At 37.6% G+C, this 19,830-nt stretch overlaps 1 protein-coding gene and 1 non-coding gene across 5 annotated transcripts in view; one reads left to right on the top strand and one right to left on the bottom strand.

The window, feature by feature from the left end:
* Nckap1 (NCK associated protein 1) overlaps positions 1 to 19,830 on the top strand; it is an 80,753-nt gene that overhangs the window by 8,587 nt on the left and 52,336 nt on the right. Inside the window, exons 2-7 of one of the 4 annotated variants that reach the window (XM_029474108.1) lie at positions 1,339 to 1,356; positions 2,314 to 2,424; positions 17,602 to 17,694; positions 18,148 to 18,204; positions 19,170 to 19,312; positions 19,392 to 19,482. In XM_029474108.1, coding sequence (XP_029329968.1) covers positions 1,339 to 1,356; positions 2,314 to 2,424; positions 17,602 to 17,694; positions 18,148 to 18,204; positions 19,170 to 19,312; positions 19,392 to 19,482 — 513 coding nt within the window. The remainder of the gene's footprint in view (positions 1 to 1,338; positions 1,357 to 2,313; positions 2,425 to 17,601; positions 17,695 to 18,147; positions 18,205 to 19,169; positions 19,313 to 19,391; positions 19,483 to 19,830) is intronic. The other 3 variants (XM_029474109.1, XM_021181897.2, XM_029474110.1) reach the window with 3 other exon arrangements.
* On the bottom strand, positions 13,819 to 13,921 carry LOC115030418. Its single transcript, XR_003836023.1, has one exon. It is a non-coding gene; the product is annotated as a U6 spliceosomal RNA (small nuclear RNA).

Genomic DNA, 19,830 nt, shown 5'->3' with positions numbered 1-19,830 from the left:
ATGGGTTACCTAAGCTCTTGAAACCCTCATAATGGCATGGTGAGGTAAGTATTCTCCCTTCCACATCTACAGAAAAAGAAACTGAGACTAAGAAATTACATATATCTATCTAATTTCGTGTATATATATACACATACGTACGTACATACATACATACGTGTATACATATCCATCCCCAGAGCTAGTGAGTGAGAGGTTAGAGGCCTAGCTGCTTTTAGCAGAATCTGTCATCAACTCAGGGATGCTCTTTACATATGGCCCACTGAGCAGCATGCAAAGAGGTAATCTAATTCTAAAAGAAGTTATATATAATTTTATTTTTTCCATTGAAATGGAATTCCTTTTTTTAATTTTGTTGTCAATATAAGAAGGCCTATTTCTTTTGTGATCTTGGGAAATGGTTAATGATAGTTAAACTGATAATACTGTTGATAATACTGTTAAAGTGGATACCCTGATTTTTAAATAAGTAGAATATAAAAGATATATATCATGAAAAGACAATGTATTGAATCACTATAGGATTCTGTACTGTCTCATGCTTGGTTTATCTAAGGACATGATAATCTCTAGCTATTTTTTATGGGCAGTATCTTAGTTGTATGAGTCTTGGTTGCTAGTTTACGTTATATATGATATCTTGAAAATAGACAAATTAGAAAACTAGTCTATAAGAAACTATTTTAAAAAAATATAACCTGAGGGAAAGTCAGAATATGCTAATATTATGTATAAATGAATTTGCATAGTAGCCTTGTCAGACTCATTAAAGGTTAAGTTCTAAATTTAAAAAAATGTTCGATTTAATTATACTGAGAATTGGTACTGCGTTCCTATTTTCATTTATAAAAATAGGAATGTTTTTATTGGCTTAGAAGCTAGGTGGTATTTGAAAAATAGTTTCAATTTGAGCTAAAGTACAAAGTTCATCCTGTAACAATTAATTATTTTTATTCTTGGCTACCGTTTCTTTTTAAGGTATGTAAAATTTCACTGATGGTTTTGCACCTATTTTTTATTAGCTGCATGTAGTCTTTATTTTTCCTTCTTTCTAGTATTATTTTAAGTTGGTTTAGCAAGACCACCAAGATACTGACATGGTTATACACTTACACAGTAGTATTTAAATCTATATGCATAGTATAAACTATATAAATCTATTGTCTAATAGGACTTGCTACTTAAGTACCTTATGAATTGTAGCACCATACAGTTTCCATCTTGTATTGTTACTCGTAGTCTGCAGTGCATAAGTTTTCTACTGAAAAAAGTATGTCATAATTTGACAATCATTGTTTACACGTAATCTTCTCTCTTTTTATTACAATGCTTCCCCAGCAAGGACAAGTTTGGAAGGTTTGCAAAGCTTTTCACCTTCCCTCTGCCCGCTTGCCCGCTTTCAGATCAGTCTCATGTTTCATAATTTCTCTTTCTGTAATCCACAACATAGCCACAGTAAACTAGAAGGTCTCCTCTCACATCGCAGACATCACTGGAAAAGCAGTTACTTAAAAAATGGAAGAAAATTTTAAATAGGAATGATAGGATTTTCAATGTTTCCCTAAGAAAAAGCATCCCACTTGCACCAGCAGTTGTCCCTTAACTGAGCTGTTAATAGTTCCTCTTACAGCTTTCCAGTGACATTTGTAGAGTGCCTGCCTTCTCACTGCAGAGGAGGCTGCTGTTGTGGGCAGTGCAGTGCTCATGAGCTAAGGACAGACAGACAGCCATAGGTGCCTTGCTTGAGGTGCTGCTGGTTTGCGGGAACAGGGTTGGAGCTCTGCTTGGAGGACCAGGCAGCACACCTGCAGGACAGAGCAGTTTCAGCAGCTTCCAGTTCTTTTGAACTAGGGCTCTTGTATTAAAATTGAATGTTGAAAGCGAATGAGGAAAACATTTTGGAAAAGACATTCAAACATAAGCCTTCATTTTATAACACTTAGAAACATTTTAGGACTCTACCTAATATTTAATTTTGTAATACTTTATCAGCTTCAGATGAATACAATCCTACCTCAAACCAAAAAGGTTTTCATTTTCTTTTCCTTTTTTTAGGTTTGAGCTTTTTCCTTCACTGCTGTTCTGCGCTAACTGCTTTAAAACTTTCCATGCGTTTTTTTCAGTAGAAGAGCATCTCTGTACTGTCTCCCATCGCATCTCTCAGCTGTGACAACCCCTGCACTTTGCCTGTTCATTTATCACCTGCTCACCAAAACCAAGAAACCTTTCTAATTTCCGATTTCAGATTTGCTCTTCTTCCTTGAGTTTTAGGAAGATACATTTTACGTTTTTTCATTACTGTTGTTTTTTTAGGCATGTGGCGATCCCAAGGCTAAACCATCCTACCTTATTGACAAAAACCTGGAGTCTGCTGTGAAATTCATAGTCAGAAAATTTCCTGCTGTAGAAACGCGCAACAACAATGTAAGTTGTCCCAACTTTCTACTTGACATTTCTCATCTAAGAACAGCAATGCTCAGTGGAAATGTTTTATCTCCTGTTAATCTAATGTCGTGTGCAACTTTTAGACCTCACTTAAATGCTTTTAAAGACAACATTCATTTCTCTGAAACTGGAAAAATTGTAGCTACATTTTATGTGGAAAATGTTGAGTGTTAATTTCTTGCACTATTTTCTTGGATGAATAGGTAATGGATAGATAAACTGCACCCCAAATGTGTGTGACTATTCGGGGCATCTTTTTATCCTTATATCTTTAACCTAGTTTTCTTTTGAAGTTGGCAATGGCTTCATGGAGCTTGATTGCTTTAGTAATCAGCTTTTAAAATGTGTTTGCTTACCCGCCATTTTCATAGTTCCCCAGAGCACTTCTAGCAGTAAGGAGGTTATGGTCTTTATGCCTGTACTAGTTCCTGTGTGGAAGCTTTCTCTTACAAAGTTTGGTCACATTTAGTCTTCCTGGTATGTTTATTTTTGGGCAGTTTCTGTTTAGTAATTTTATGAATGAGCAATTTTAGAAAGAGTTGTTTTACTGTAACATATTTTTAAAAATTTTATAGAAATCTTCACAGGCCATTATTTGTCCCATATTTTAACTCCTGCTGTCTTTTTGCATTATGTAACAATTAAATTTAACAATTTCCCCTTATGAGCTCTCCAATCTTGAGAACCTTTTTAAAAAATAAATTGTCACCGGGCATGGTGACGCACGCCTTTAATCCCAGCACTTGGGAGGCAGAGGCAGAGGCAGGTGGATTTCTGAGTTCGAGGCCAGCCTGGTCTACAGAGTAAGTTCCAGGACAGCCAGGGCTACACAGAGAAACCCTGTCTGGAAAAATAAATAAATAAATAAATAAATTGTCATGTTTTTGTCTTGAAATGATAAATGATCATTGAAGAGTTATATTTCCCTTATTGAAAATAATTATTTAAAAATTTTTAATTTAGATAGGAATGTTAGTTAGAATTAGTAAAAATAAGACAGGTTTTTTTTTTTTTAAGTCTTGGTTTGGGTTTCTTAAGTTTTTAAAAATGTTAATTTAAGGCTTTTTTTTTTTTGATGTTTGGATTGGTAAAAGTCTTGGTTTTATAAAAGGTTATATTAGTACTTTATAAGTGATTATATAAAAGAATCACCAAGAGGTCCTACTAGGAAAAAATTGATTGGAAGCATACACTTTTAAAAAGACAGATATTTCATTGAATAATTTCCATACAACCAAAAATTAAAATATTAAAGTGAATAGGAAACATGTATTCTTTAACAAAAGAAAAAAAGAAAGAAAGAAGAAAACAGGTGGGGGTGGTGCACTCCTTTAATCCCAGCACTTGGGAGGCAGAGGCAAGGAGCTCACTGTAAGTTTGAGGCCAGCCTGGTCTACAGAGTGGTCTCCAGGACAGCCAGAGCTAGAAAAACCCTGTCTCAAAAACTAATAATAACAACAACAAATGAACAGGTATTAATTTATAGTTTGTAGTAAGATATTTACATATTCTTTTAGATGTGGTGAAGCATTCTTTTTGGGCAGAGGCAGGCTGCTCTTGGTGACAGACCAGTCTGCACTGGGAGTTTCAGGTCCCCAGGGCTGCACAATTAGACTGTCTAACAAAAATGAAAAAGTTAAACATCCTATAGAAAGGACAGATGAGCTGGTGATGATCAGTAATCTGCTGTCTCTTCAGAGAGATTACATACACACCTGAAAAGAGTTTTCATAAAAGCTGTCTCTTAGTTCTGTATACACTTGTTCTTAATAAAGTATCTGACATGAAAATCTTACATTTAGTTTATGTTAATTTTCGTATGGCTCATTTACTGGATGTAAGAATTTAGACAGTCGTTAGGAGCTGATAGGTACATATTAACTGTTTATTAATAGTAAACATTTTAAAGGGCCAGTTAATAGATTAATAGTTTTTACTGTTCTTAATATGCTTGACAAACTGCTTGTAATAACAGTGCCCTGCTAATACTTGTTGTTTTATAGTTTTACTTCCCTTTTCAAAATTTAAAGCACAAAATTGAAATTTTTGATACTTTGTTGAGATATGATTCACATGCCATACAGTTTATCTCTTTGAAGTGTATGGCTTAGGGCTTTTAACTCCACAGAATTATTCTGTACCACACTGTTGACCTACATGAAGTTAAAATGTTGGTTGGTTTTTAGTGTATTCACAGCTCTGTCAATTTTAGAGTAGTTAGTTACCCAGAAGAAATTCTGTTTCCTGTGCAGTCAGAATCCCTGTTTCCCTGGCAGCCTTCCAGTGCTAGGCAAGCACTAAGCACTGACCTACTGTCCTGGGCCTAGTCTAGAAGCTAGCCTAGCGCTGTTAGGAAAATATGACTGTGACCTGTGACTGGCTTCTGCCATTTAACACAATGCTTTCCAGGTTTATCCAAATGCTGCCAGATTTCACACACGTCATTTCTTTTTTTAGTGACAATTATCCACTATGAATATAAAATACTTTATGTATTCAGTCGTTGAGTTGATAGATATTTGTGTTGTTTTTAATTACTCAGTCATGAGTTATAGTTCCGTGAACATATATAGTTTTTAATATATACATTTGTGGTATGTGTTTTTTTCTGTGTTGAATTTATACAGTTGATAAGATGTTAACTGTTATAACTATGTGGAATTTACTCTAAAGTCTGTTGTATGCTTTTACAATTCTGCAGATTATATTCTGTGGTATTCTTTTTGGTTGGTTGGTTGAGTTTTCAAGACAGGGCTTCTCCGTATAACAGCCTTGGCTGTCCTGGAACTTACTTTGTATAACAGGCTGATCTTGAATTCACAGGGTTCCTACCTCTGCCTCCCTTCGAGTGCAGGGATTAAAGGCATGTGCCTCAACTGTGTTTGTTTTTTAAATACATACCATTGTACTATGTATTGACTATTTGAGAAGTCTTAGCTCAGCCTTTGTCTGAGTCTGTTAAAATGTTCATGAGAGACTAGCTACTTTAGATTAGGAAATAAAAAATTGTGCCTTATAGTTATTTTTTAATTCCATAAAATTACTTAATGAAGGCCAGGTGTGGTGGTGCACACCTTTTATGGCAGTACACAAGAGGCAGAGGCAGGTGGATATCTGAGTTTGAGGTCAGCCAGGTCTACCAAGTGATTTTCAGTCCAGCTAGGGCTATATATAAGACCCTGTTTCAAGTGAAAACAACAAAAATTAGTTCATGGAAAGTTTGAAGGTTTGAGTGACAAACAATGTCTGGAGTTGCTAGGAAATGGCGGATTTCCTTCTTCTGCCAGAGACCATGCTTATGCTTTCCCCAGGATTGGCACTAGTTCCAGTTTGCTTCATGCCTTACAAATAGTACTTGTCCTTCATTTAAGAAAAGGAACTCAAGAACAGAGATTGTTTTAATGAAAATCAACAATTTTTTTGAAGTTTCTAAAATAGATTGTTCTAAGAAAATGTTACTTTGTCAACATTGTAGCTAAAAATGTTTCTGGTTTTAATTCAGTCTTTAGCAACTGGCCTCATCTTATCTCCAAGCATTTTAATTCTGCTGGAAGCCATGAGCACCTGACTTGGAGTGTGTCAAAGAACGTGTTGTTGTTGGCAGCAGGCTTAGTGTGTCAGACATCCCCAGTGTCCTCAGGGTTACTCCTGTTCAGGCCCCTTTGTGGGCATAAATTGTATATTTAGTTCTGGATTTAGGGAAAAAACTGTACATCTCACCTCCCATTAAGGTGTTGAGTCAAATGCCTTATATGCTTCAAAGTATGCTCTTGAAATGCAGTTTTGTTATAATGCTAACATACTAGTTTTATAACAATAGGTGCCACTTATTTTGTCTGTATGTGCTGGGCTGTGCATTTTGGTAGATTGCATTTAATTTCAGACTAGCCAAATTACTGAATTTTCCATTATCTTCAAGGTTCAACTGTGAAGATGGCCATGTTTTTCCTAGCTGTCTGAAGAACTGTTATAATCCAATACAAGGAAATCAGTGGAAGTCTTTTAAAAACAGTTTTACTTTTCATAGGACAATTTTTAAATGCCCACATTGTCCAGATGTGTACTTTAAAATTATTATTATTTTTTCAAGTAATTTTAACTTAAAAGTTTCTTCTGTTTTTTCTTTTTTCTTTTAACTAACATCTAAAACCCAGTTTGTCACTAAAAGAAAGAAAACCGTTACCTGTATATTCCTGTTCCTAGGAGGGGAGGCAGGGAGACCAGCAGTTCAAGCTCATCCTCAGTTGCAGCCAAAACACAGACAAGCGAGCGCAGGACCAGTCTGTCCCTAGAGAATCTTCCTGTTGTGTGTTTAAGTGGAATGTCTTGATTTTAATTTTCCAAGAAATTGGAAATATTAGTCACTGCCATAAATCCTATCTTAGGGTCTCTAAGAACAAGTATATTGTTGGTGTGTTGATAGAGGAATTCTGTACCAGAACCCAGGCTGTTGTCACAAGTCTTGGAAGACCATGTACTATTCAACCAAAAATATTTGAAGTTATGGATATTACTTGTCCTTAGGGAGCACAATATTACAAGAGGCTATGCAACAATTGTTTGCCACTCAAGGAGAGATAAAACCTGCAATAAAGTGGATCCAGTTGTATAACATCACTGTTTTTAAACCCCATTTTTGTTCCTGGTGCCTGATAGCAGAGAATATCAAATATCCAATGAAAGAACAAAGCTATTCAGTACATGTTAACTGACTTTCACTTGTATTAAATGTTTCCTTAGACTTATATCAGGATCCATTTTTTTTTTTTTTTTTTTTTTTTTTCGAGACAGGGTTTCTCTGTGTAGCCCTGGCCGTCCTGGAACTCACTCTGTAGACCAGGCTGGCCTCAAACTCAGAAATCCGCCTGCCTCTGTCTCCCAAGTGCTGGGATTAAAGGCATGTGCCACCACTGCCTGGCCCAAAATCTTTTAAAGCTAAAATATCCCAGTGCTTTTTAGAAGTAAAGGTAGTGCAATTCTCATTAAAGATGCTGTATGGGTCCTGAATAACCTTGTACAAGAATAAGATTCCCAGGTTTAGAAACATGTGTCTAGGGTCTGGAGAGATGGATTAATGGTTTGGAGTACAGGCCTGGACTCAATTCCTAGCAACCATATGGCAGCTCACAACTGTCCGTAACTCCAATTCCAGAGGATCTGAAATCCTCACACAGACATACATGCAGGCTCATGAAATGCAAATAAGTAAAAAGAAAAGTTAAAACCATGTGTCTGGTGAACATGGTAGCAGTACTGGGATAGATGTAGGAGTGCCCTTGATATGCCTGCTGTGGGAAGGAATTAGAAGGAAAATGGAAGGACATATAAATTCCTTTTTAGCCAGTCTTTAAGGGGCTTTCCTAGTTTTGCCATGGCTTCTGTTATGAGAGCAGTGTAGTGGTTAAAGGGTGCACTTCAGAGTCAGAATTTGAGGTCAGTACTAGTTATGAGATTTTAGGCAAATAATTTGGCGTTTGAAGGCAACATTTTTCTTATGTCTAAAGTAAAAATAATCCCTGTCTGAAGGAGCAGTTCAATTTGCCTTAAAGCATATAACACAGTCTGGCAATGGCTTTAAATGGGGTAGCCATTGCTTATATTCCATCTAACTCCCTGCTGTATGTAGTACACTTCTAAATGCCCCCCTCCACACACACAAAAAAAACCTCATGTTTGCTTTGATGAAACAACATGCAACTGTCTGTTATTTGAATTTCTGCTAGCGTTTGAACAGCTCCAAGCTGAACACAAACTAACATTGAGCACTATTCTTTTATTTCTTTCTGTTGGGTTCCCTGCCTTGAGCCACTATCTTGTAACTTGGTTGCTTAAACTAGAATTTTATAGTCTTCTGTGGCTTTTAAAATATATCGTGCCTGGCAAATACAGAAGTGTATGCTCACAGTCATCCATTATATGGAGCACTGGATCCCCAATGAAGGAGCTAGAGAAAGGACCCAAGGAGCTGAAGGGAAGGGGTTTGCAGCCCCATAGTAGGAACATCAATGTGAACTAACCAGTACCCCCAGAGTTCCTTGGAACTAAAACACCAATCAGAGAAAACATGGTGGAATTTGTGGCTCTAGCTGTATGTGAAGCAGAGGATGGCCTAGTTGGTCATCAATGGGAGGAGAGGCCCTTGGTCCTGTCAAGGCGCTATGCCCCAGTATAGGGGAATGCCAGTACCAGGAGTGGGAGTGGGTGGGTTGGGGAGCAGGGGTAGGGGGTAGGGGTAGGGGATTTGGGGAGGGGAAACTAGGAAGAGGGATAACATTTGAAATGTAAATAAAGAAAATATCTAATAAAAAAATTTAAAAAGATTATAAATATCAAACTGGTTATTTTGGGCATGTCTTTAACACTACACAATTTCATAAACTTTCCATTCAGGTATATATTATCTGTTGAGACAAGTTCTATCTATCTTAAACCAAACATTGATTTTTATTTTTATGTCTCCTAGTTTTCTCCACTTGCTACTTCATCCATTCTCTAAAATGGGTAGTAAACCAAACTAATATTTGTGATCCCTCGTATATCTGTCTCTATGGACCAAACCATTTACTCGTTGTTGAATTTCTGATGTCTAGGGCCAACACTTCTGAAGGTCCTGAGTTCAAATCCCAGCAACCACATGGTGGCTCACAACCATCCATAATGAGATCTGACACCCTCTTCTGGTGCATCTGAAGTCAGCTACAGTGTACTTAGATATAATAATAAATAAATCTTAAAAAAAAAAGCTTTGCTTTAAAAGGAATGAGTGTGACATACATATTCTGACATTGTACTTCAGCATGAGTGTATGTATTCCCTGATGGAACTTGATGGAATATTGTTTTTAACTAAATTGAACTTGAATTCTAAGAAACAAGAATTTTAGTACAGTGAAAAATAACTCAGGCAACAGTATTATTTTTAAACGACAGAAAGAATACATGATGGTTTTAAACAATCAACATTTACTGGATAAGGAAGCAAAAGAAGTATGGGCTCAGTGGAGGTTGTATACGACAACTCAGTGTGTTAGGCTTGAGGTGCCCATTAGAAATGCAATGAGCAATAAAGTGTAGTACTCAGGCTGCACATCTAGAACTCAGGCTAGGGGTAAGCTGAGGACCAAAGAAAGATGCTTGTTGGGGATTTTAAGAGACTTGGAGATTGCACCAGTCACTGAGGAAAGCAGAGAGCAGCTTGGCAGTAGAACCTGAGGTCATGCTCTAACTCAGTTACTGTTGACGAGCATGAACTGAGATTATGGCCAAGTCGGCATATGCGTATTTTCTTACTATAGGCTTCATCAGGCAGTTATAGTAGAGAAAGAGAAGGGCCAAAATAATGAACCAGGATGGATAAGAAAGGAATTAGGATCTGACGCGTGACAGTGGAAGACAAAGGATGATAGTGAAGGGGCCTCTGAGTGAGGTGTGGTGGAGGTGTGGATATTCTCCCTGTAATGCCATCTAATGCTTTCCAAGAACAATAGATGTCTAAAAACAACTAAGAGAAGTCAATATGACGTAAGAGATAAATTTCATATTTTTGTCTTTTGTCTTGTCAATGAAGGAAACTATTATTCTCTCCTGTGAGTATAAACCCCAGATAATCCATTGGGTGACCTCACTTATGCTCATCTTTTACTTGGTCCACCAGGCTCACTGTCCTCAGGACTCTTTGCAGATATGACCTTTTTACTGTGGTCTTTCTTATACTATGACACAAGATCTTACCCATTTGCTATCATTATGAGTTGGTGAGTCATTGTGGCTTCAAGCAGATGTGGAACTGTATTTTTGGCAGCTCTTTGACTTTACCTGGGAAGAGTTGTGGAACTGACTTTTAAACTGTATTATTCACCTTCAGCAGCAAGCATGAAGATGTCTTATGAATGTGAATGTACATTCCTCAGTATATTTTATGCCTCATTTAAAGTCTTTTCTCATACATTTTTTGTTCAGCTTCTCCCATGATGTCTGATACTTTATTTGCAGTATTTTTCACAAATAATGAATGGTACATTATTTACTGATCATATTTCACTCACTTGACTGTCTTAATCACTGTTGAAAACTCAAAAAGCAGTTCTGATTTTAAAAAAAAATCTTCTCAAACAAAATAAAAAATAAAAATGTCTTTGTGAAGACATATTTGTAGCCACATTGATTATTCCTAAATCCAAACTAGAAAGTGTTCAGCTGCTCATCAATTAACTGGTGAATAAATAAACAAAAGGGATTAATACCCTCCTCCCAAACTGACTATCTGGAAGTTCAAAGGAAAACACTATTGATACATATTTATGCTACAACTAAACACTAAGTGTTAAGTGAAAGAGTCAGATAAACCAAGCTCTGCATACTGTTTGATTCTATGCTATCGCAAGTGCCTAGAAAAGGAGAGGTTTATTGAGACAGGAAGCAGATTATTATTTGCACAGGGCTGAGAGTGAAACCTGGTGAATGCCAGGAAGCACAGTGTACTCTGCACTTTGGATGCCGAAGCTCTGAGCCGTGAGACGATTCCTTTGTTCTTGTAGAATTTAATTCAGATGGGCAATGTAGGTGACAACGGATGCACTTTCTTCTTGAGATTAAGTAGAAGAACGAAAATAGGAATCAAGGTAAGGGATTAGAGAATACTAGGGGAGAGAGAAGGTTACTTTAGCAAAGTTTTCCTCAGCAGTATAGCCATCACTGAAGAGAAGTAAGCGAGGAATCTCACAGACATGACTAAGGCTATTCAAGAACTCAGATTGGTGACATGCAGCAAGGCTAGGTGATAGCTCTTGATAGTGATGAGATTTGAGAAAGAAAATTACAGTTGCTTGAGGAGAAGGAGAAGGGGTTGGGGAAGGATTGTGGGAGGGAGTGACTGGGACGGGGAGGGGGCAGTGAGTGGGATGTAAAGTAAATAAAAAAATTAAGTAAAAAAAAATCAATCAAATGTAACCTTTAAAAACATAAAATTTTTTTATTTTAATCACGCCAGCAGATTACTAGAATTTCAAATCTTATTTTGAAATAACATACTTATATAAAATTTTCAACATAAAGTTCTCAACACGGTTCTTCCCACTGTGTTAACATATTGCATCATCTTTATTTGAACTGTTTTTTTCAAGATAAATGTTGAGTACCTTCAGGAGCACACTCCACTGATGCTCTGAAGACCCTTGAGGAGCACGTGTCCTAAGACCAGCTAGGAGCCACTCTAGTAGTCCAGTCGAGTGAGAGCTTTCACAGCTGAAAATGTACCTCAGTACTTTTTACATGTGTCTGAGCTGGACTCTTACTGAGATACTGAACAGAGCTTTCCTGCAGCTAGATTTCTTGGTTCTCTCTCTCTCTCTCTCTCTCTCTCTCTCTCTCTCTCTCTCTCTTGTATTTCTCTCTCTCTCTTTTTTTTTTTTTTGGTTGGGGGGGGGGCTGTTTTGAGACAGGTTGATAAGCCTAGGTAAGGCTGCTAGAATTATAGATGTGTGCCACCATAAAATAATAAAAACGTAATAACTATACTTTAACATTTATTTAATTGTAATAAGAAATTGGTATGTCTGCAGTTCAAAAGTGCTGAACACAGTAGTATACAGTTACACAGTTGATGCTATCTTTTTTCTTTTCCTGCCTCTCTGTGTCATTCTCCCTCTCGTCCATTTCTTCTCTCTCTCCTTCCTACTTGACTACCTTCTTCCTTCAGTCTTCCTTGCGTTCATTCTTGCATTGCCTGTTGAGCTCAGTGATCCGCACATGCTAGGCAATTATTCTACCAACAAGTTATATCTATATCCATAAAGCTGCCCGTGAAATATGTACTTTGACGTTACGTGTTTAAATTGTTCTAATTCTCTGGCTCATCAGAATAGGAAACTGAATTAAATGATAGTATGCAAGAAAAAAGTATAGGCATGGACAGGCACTTTCTGAAAGAGACTCAGTAAGTACAGAAAATAATCTGAAAATTCCAAATTTGATTTCACAAAATTAAAGAGCAGAGTGAAGAGACAAGCTGCAAAATGGCAGATAATCTTTGGCAGATATATTTCATATGGGGATTAATATGTAAAGAATTTCATTAAAAAGCCATAAAAAAATCTTTTGATCAGTAATGGGTTAATTGTTGGCTTGGATTTTTTAAAATCTACCTTAATGAGGGTTCTTAAATGCTTCAACCTCCCTTCTAGCCCACCACCCAGAGGTGGGTGGAAAAGAAAGGTTAGTAGGAAGTGAACCTGTTAAGAAATAGTTCTTTGGGACGATTCCAGTCTTTGTTGTCAGGAGTCCAGTCCTCTACCAAAACTCCAACACCAATCAGCAGTGGCAGTCCAGTCCACTTGGCAGTCACCACTCACAAATCAGCAAAGCACTTTGATCCAGAAGAAACAACGAGGCTCTGCCAGTCGGCCTGAGTCTGAGAAGCTGTAAGAAGCCACCAGAATATCCCAAGAAATTCTCTACGAAGTCACAAAACAGATCAGCAACGTGGTGCAAGGGGAACAGTGGCAGAGTCTCCTCCCACTGTCTGAAGAATCATAGTCTTTCTAAACATCACCCATCCTATCACATGTCTGCTTCAGCAAATCATACTTTCACCTGTGTCTGCTTCAGCAAAACCTCATATGACATAACTGAGGTCCCAAAGAAGCCAGAAATTTCCACTTCACTTAGTGAGCTAAACAGTTCTCAAAAGGGCCACAAATAATTAGTTTTTTAAGTGTTCAACATTTTTAGCCATTAGAGAAATGTAAACTAAAACTACTTTGAGATGCCATTTCATCTTAGAAGAGCTACTGGCATCAAAAAACGATTTGAGATGCAACCTTAACCATGTCAGGATGGCTGTCATTAAGAAAGCAAATTAATTAAGTTTGTGAGTGCAATGGCTGTGGGCTGCTCGGGACACTGTGCCTCAGAACTTCTCCCCACTCTCATGCTCCTGCAAATACACTGTGTATGTGTGCAAAGAAAAGGCTTAAAGGGAAGGAAGGAAAGAAAGGGAAATCATGGATTTTTAAAAAGGAAACAAACGAGAAGTAGTGCTGGCAAGGATGCAGAGAAAGCAAACCCTGTAACTTATTGTTGATGGGAACGTGAGCTGTCTCCGCCACTGTGGAATAATAGTGTGGAGGTTCCTCAGAATGCTAATGTAGAATTGCCAGAGGCCCAGCTCTACTACTCGGGCAGATACACAGTGGTCACCATATCCTTTTACAGAGATGCAGCACACCAGTCTTTACTCTTGCATCATTTACAGTAGCAGAACCAACAGTAGTGGAACCAACCTAGATGCCCATTCATAATTGAATGAATGTAAAAATTTGGTACATGCACACAGTGGAATTTTTAAGTACCATAAAGGAACAACAAAATCGTGTTAGAAATTATAGAACGCTTCCCGAGTTTGCATATCATTCTTGTGCAGGGGCCATGCTAATCTCTGTATCGTTCCATTTTAGCATATGTGCTGCCGAAGTGAGCACGATAACTGTACTGAAACCTGTAGCCATGTTTCTTATGTTAAAGATTAGTGAGTTAGTCCTGCTAAGTGTTGGCTCCTTCAGTCATTTGCCTTTCTTAGAACAAAACAAAAAGTAGGAAATACTAAATTTCATTTCCATTTAATTTTGTATTTCTAAAAAAAATGCTTGTTAATTGAAACAAGCAAGATTAATCAACAAAATATTTCAGTTTAAAGATGCACAATTTCCATGACTTAAGGTGTGCCTTATTTATTTCAGTTTTTGCATATCTTATTTTAATGTTAAGAATAAAGGCTCTAAGCCAGAAAATATAAACAGTTATACAAATGTTTTGCTAAAATATTTTCATATATTACAGGATCATGCTTTAAAATTGTTGAATACATGGTTTTCAGATAGTACCTCTCTAATGTTCTGCTGTATAGCAATAGCAGTAATTATTACCTATGCATATTTTAAATCATCTCTGACCTTGAACCTGTCATTAATGGTTTTTAGGTGTATCATAAACTTTGAAAAATAAAGTATAGTTGATTCCTTTTTTTCTTTGTAATTAAAGCCTGAGAATTGTGATATTTGACATCTCTCATGCATAGTTTTATGAAGCTTAGCTTCACTAAAATGTGGAACGTAAGTTTTACTGTTAGGTAGAAACTATGTGATCCTTATGAAATGTTAGAAATAATGCCAAACACAGTGCATACTTCTCAAATATTTGCTTACTGCAAGTGCTATCAATGGTGTTAGGATTACTTACAAAATAATTTGGTTTTGCTTATTTGAAGAAGTGGTCTGTAGCCTCCATTATTAGTCTCCTGACATGGAATGCATAGTTTCTAGGTGTTGGCCACTCTTCAGTGTTGTCCTGTGCCGGTTTATCCAGTTGCCTTGGGTAATTGTATAAATGTGCCCCATGTGATGATGGGCACATTAGACTTACAGACATTACGTTACTTACCCTCTCTATATGCACAGTTGGAGAGGGACTTTCTGAAAACATTTTTTCCCAAATATGTCCTCTGGCAGTCTGCATTATGATCCTTTATTTAATACATTTGGATTGGATACTTAACTTGTACTTCAGAATTGTAAGTACTGGAGAGACTAACACCGAGTCTTCTACACTGCCTGTAGTGTAGGAGATGACAGTGACAAGCTAGACTCGAAAACAGTGGCTGCCATCAGGAGCGAGTTAGTCAAGGATGGTTCCTGAAAATGGGGTTAGTGTTTAAGCTGAGTGGCTTAGGATACTGGGATTTGGATGTAAGTGGTGATATTTTGATACCCCTGTAGGAAGCCAGAGAAATCATGAACTGTGCATAGAAGATGGCAGTTGGTTTGCTCTGTAGGCTATGGATGAATGTAGGGGAGATTGAGTCTGGAAAAGTAAAGGGTCCAGATTGTAGAGAGCATTAAAACCTCACTCACTCACTGAGAACTTCTCCTGTAGCCCCTGTAGCTGATGCAGCACCTAGTAATACTATGTTTTGGGAAAGTTAAGGGGGAGATTTAGGCTAAGGGGATATTATTATTGACAAGGGGATAGCAGGCAAGAATAGAACACATTTGAGAAGAAACTGAGATTTCTGATCTTGGCTGGTACTAAGTATTTAACTTTGCAACATTTGTTTTGGATTTTGTAGGTAGTGCATCCTTTTATAAACATTACATTCTTGATATATGAAGTGAAGGTTTGTAAAAGATCATTAGTGTTTACAAGGGTATGATGCAAACTAGGATACTGAGGTGGGAAGGAAAGCAGTGTTAATGATTACCTTAGTGCTGCTGACATTAATTAGGATTAAGAAGTCACATAGTAACCATATCATTCTCCTCATATTCTTCTGTTTGTTTGTGTTTTGAGAATCTATGTAGATTTCACTGTCTTGGAGCTTTATATGTAGACCTGGCTGGCCTTGAACTCACAGAGATCCCTCTGCCTCTTTGTGCTGAGATTAAAGGCAGATGCCATCATACTTTTTATATCTTTTGGGGAGGGCAGGGAGGGAGGGAAGAGAAAAGGGTTTTTCTGTATAATAGCCTTGGCTGTCTTGGAACTTGCTTTGTAGAACAGGCTGGTCACAAAACTTATGATCTGCCTGTCTCTGCCTGACGATTGCTGGATTAAAGGGGTGCACGTTCACACCTGGCGCATACCTTAGTTTTTGAGCCTACTTTTTCCTCTTGTATGTTGGAACTCAAATGTTTGGAATTAAATACCAGAAAAGAATCATGATCAGTCAGAAGTGTTTAATAGAGTTATTAAACAAGGTTAAGGTATAATGCGAGGACAAGGGATCAAGTTATTCACCTGATAATTCTGGAATAGTCGTGATTAAAAATGCAGAGAAACATGGAATTTTTTCAAACTGCTATATTGTACAAAATAGTTAATTATTCTGAGAGGAAGCTGCACATTGAAGTTACCCATCGCCGCATGCCCATACCTCAACTCGTACATTTATGGGGAGAGGTGAGACTGCAGTTCTCCAGCTTTCCAGACAGAATTCCTTCTTTAAGTGTCCTTACTCTGAGGCGTTTTGGGTGCTATGCCAGATCGCTTGCTGTTTTCAGTGTGCTTTTCCTCAAGAATCTTCTCCTGATGTTAGGCTCACGTTTGTAAATGTTCTGACTTATCAGCTCATTATAGTCACGTATAGGCAGGCATCTCTTTCCCAGTGCTCACATGTAAGTATATATGGCCTTATGAGGACCTCAAAATTGTGTGGCCTCTGGCAGCATGTTGGGTATTTTTAAATGCTTTCTTGTATTTTCTAGTGTTCTCACATCCTGAGTGCTTCTCAGACATTTCATGAGTATTTAGATCACCTGGGCTATGTTGTTTAAGACAGAGTCTTAGGCAGCAGGCCTGAAGTGGACCAGAGAGTCCACCTTTCTTTCTACTGAGGTCCTAACTGATGCTCGTTAGAAAACATGAAGGCTCCTAGGGTCTGGAGGATCCCTGGGATCCGGGCACCCTGTAAAATAGGCAGCAGAAAGACTGCAATCGTTGATTTAATGCGAAAAGGCAGTGCTTGTAAGGTCAATAATTTTACTGAACAGAATACCCTTTTTTCCCACATTTCCTTCACTCATGTCTAAACTCTAGTCTTGCTTTGTTTCATTTCTTTTTTGTTCTTGTGATTTTTTTTTCTTTTGTTTGATAACTTATTGTGTTCTGTGGGTCTGATCAGGAAACCGTTACTGTATTTTATGTTTGTATCTACATTTTATTTTGCATGCGTAACGTGGCTTTGCCTGGATGTTCTTTTTGGTAAGTTCCAAATCTCTCTAGCATATTGTTTTTTGTAGTGTAAGCTGTTTTTCACCTTCTTTTCTCCCACTTCTAGTGAACATAGTCATGATTTGCTTTTAAGTTTTTTGAAAGCGTTCATTTGATGTATTTTCTCCTCTAACATTTTTCAGTTTTCTGCTGTAGTGCAGTTTGGTACTAATTCTCCTCAGTCTGTTTTATGGCCTCCCACTCTCAGCTGCTGATCACGTTAGCAGTCGCTTTCTCAAGTGATTGGGTTTGAAAAAAACCTTAATCATTTAGAAGTCTAAAGCTTGTGCTTTCATATAGCAACCATATGAAAGATAGTGTACAGTGAAACCTGATACTGCTCTTCTGTCGGAAAATAAACTCTAATTTTATTTATTTATTTATTTATTTATTACAGCAACAGCTGGCACAGCTACAGAAAGAAAAATCAGAGATTCTGAAAAATCTGGCGTTGTATTACTTTACATTTGTAGATGTTATGGAATTTAAGGTATGCGTTTTAATATGTAAACTTTAAAGTTACAAGTGGAACGAGAGGCTCATTGGTCGTGCAAACTTTATATGCCTCAGTACAGGGGAACGCCAGGGCCAAGAAGTGGGAGTGGGTGGGGGGGAGTTTGTGGGGGACTTTTGGGATAGCATTGGAAATGAAAATGAAATAAATACCTAATAAAAAAATTTTTAAATAAAAAAATAAAAATAAATAAAAATTGAATTATGATTTGCTAATGGCATAAATTGCTTTGTGGATTATGTGGTAAAAGAATTTCAGAACCAAAGTCTAAAGTATACTTTCTCCATTTGTGTTTTCTGAATTTAAAGTTCTTTATTCAGTGCCGAAGGTGTGGCTCGGTGGTAGACAGAATGCTTGCTTACGCATGCAGAAACCCGGCTGTAATTAAACCTCAGCCTTCCTCCCGCTGACTTAAGCTTCTCTTTGCAGGACCATGTCTGTGACTTGCTGAATACTATTGACGTTTGCCAAGTCTTCTTTGATATTGTGAGTATCATTGTTGGGAAAATTTCCTAATTCTCTGTTTACAAAGAACTCGGGGAACCAATTGTTTTTCTTAGAGTAAGGTTTATGAGTAGCAGTATAAAGTTTTAGCACTGTTTATTTGGCTTGCTGGATAACTTTTTTTAAAGTAAAGCTATTGGCATATATTTTTGTGTGTTGTAAAATAGCTGTTAATTTCAGTTTTTTATCTTAATATACCTAACTATAAACACTGGACAATATTTTCCTGTAAAGTCAACTTGACAGTGTTTCCTTTGCATGACATTTTATACATACAAAAGGTCAATTGAGGAATGTACCCATTTACTTTCAATGCTACGTTTTGCTTTGGTGAGATGGGTACCAGTGCTTTTTTTGGTTTTGTTCCTTTCAGCTCTTACAGCTTAAATACAGTAGCCAAAGTCCCTTTCCTTTTTTCTGTAATCCCCCCCCCCCTTTGTTGTTGTTGTTGTTTTTCGAGACAGGGTTTCTCTGTGTGGCCCTGGCTGTCCTGGAACTCACTCTGTAGACCAGGCTGGCCTCGAACTCAGAAATCTGCCTGTCTCTGCCTCCCAAGTGCTGGGATTAAAGGTATGCGCCACCACTGCCTGGCTGTAATTCCCAAATTTTACAGGTTTAGAAAAAGAAATTAGGGGGGCTGGTGAGATGGCTCAGTGGGTAAGAGCACCCGACTGCTCTTCCGAAGGTCCAGAGTTCAAGTCCCAGCAACCACATGGTGGCTCACAACCATCCTTAACGAGATCTGGTGCCCTCTTCTGGAGTGTCTGAAGACAGCTACAGTGTGCTTGCATATAATAAATAAATAAATCTTTAAAAAAAAAAAAAAAAAAGAAAAAGAAAAAGAAATTAGAAACCCAGAATTGGGGATAAGCAAAATATGTAGACTTTTATCTGTTTCAGAGTTTGGCAGGAAGGAAATAAACTTGATTTTTTTTTTTTTTTTTTAGACTGTGAACTTTGATTTAACAAAGAACTACTTAGACTTGACTGTAACCTATACAACATTAATGATACTGCTGTCCCGGATTGAAGAACGGAAGGCAATCATTGGACTGTACAATTATGCACATGAAATGACCCATGGAGCAAGGTAGGCAGACATCACACAGAATGCTTGTGACCTTCTCAGAGCCTTACAACTCATTTGAATTTGATGTGTGTATTTTAAGTGACCGAGAATATCCACGCCTTGGTCAGATGATTGTGGACTATGAAAACCCTTTAAAAAAGATGATGGAAGAATTTGTACCCCATAGCAAGGTAAGAGTTGTTTTATTGTTGTTTGTTGTTTGGGTTTTTGTTTTCTTCTGGGTTTTCAGAGACAGGGTTTCTTTGTATAGCCCTGGCTGTTCTGGAACTAGCTCTGTAAACCAGCCTTGAGCCCACAGAGATCCATCTGCACTTGCCTCCTGAGTGCTGGGACTAAAGTCCTGCGCCACTGCTGCCCAGCAAGAGCTGTTTTTTAGATGTGCAACAGTACACATAAGGAATTGTTTACCCATAGGGAGTTAAAGAGATAACTTAGTTTTAGGGTAAAAATTATAATGTGTTATGAAAAACTGTTTATCTGTTGAGTTAGCTGTTTCAGATTCACAGTCATATAAAGAC

The sequence above is a fragment of the Mus caroli genome, chromosome 2 (assembly GCF_900094665.2).
Source record: "Mus caroli chromosome 2, CAROLI_EIJ_v1.1, whole genome shotgun sequence".
NCBI lineage: Eukaryota > Metazoa > Chordata > Mammalia > Rodentia > Muridae > Mus > Mus caroli.
The sequence above is the reverse complement of the archived record's forward strand: the minus strand, read 5'-3'. Positions and strand labels throughout refer to the sequence as shown.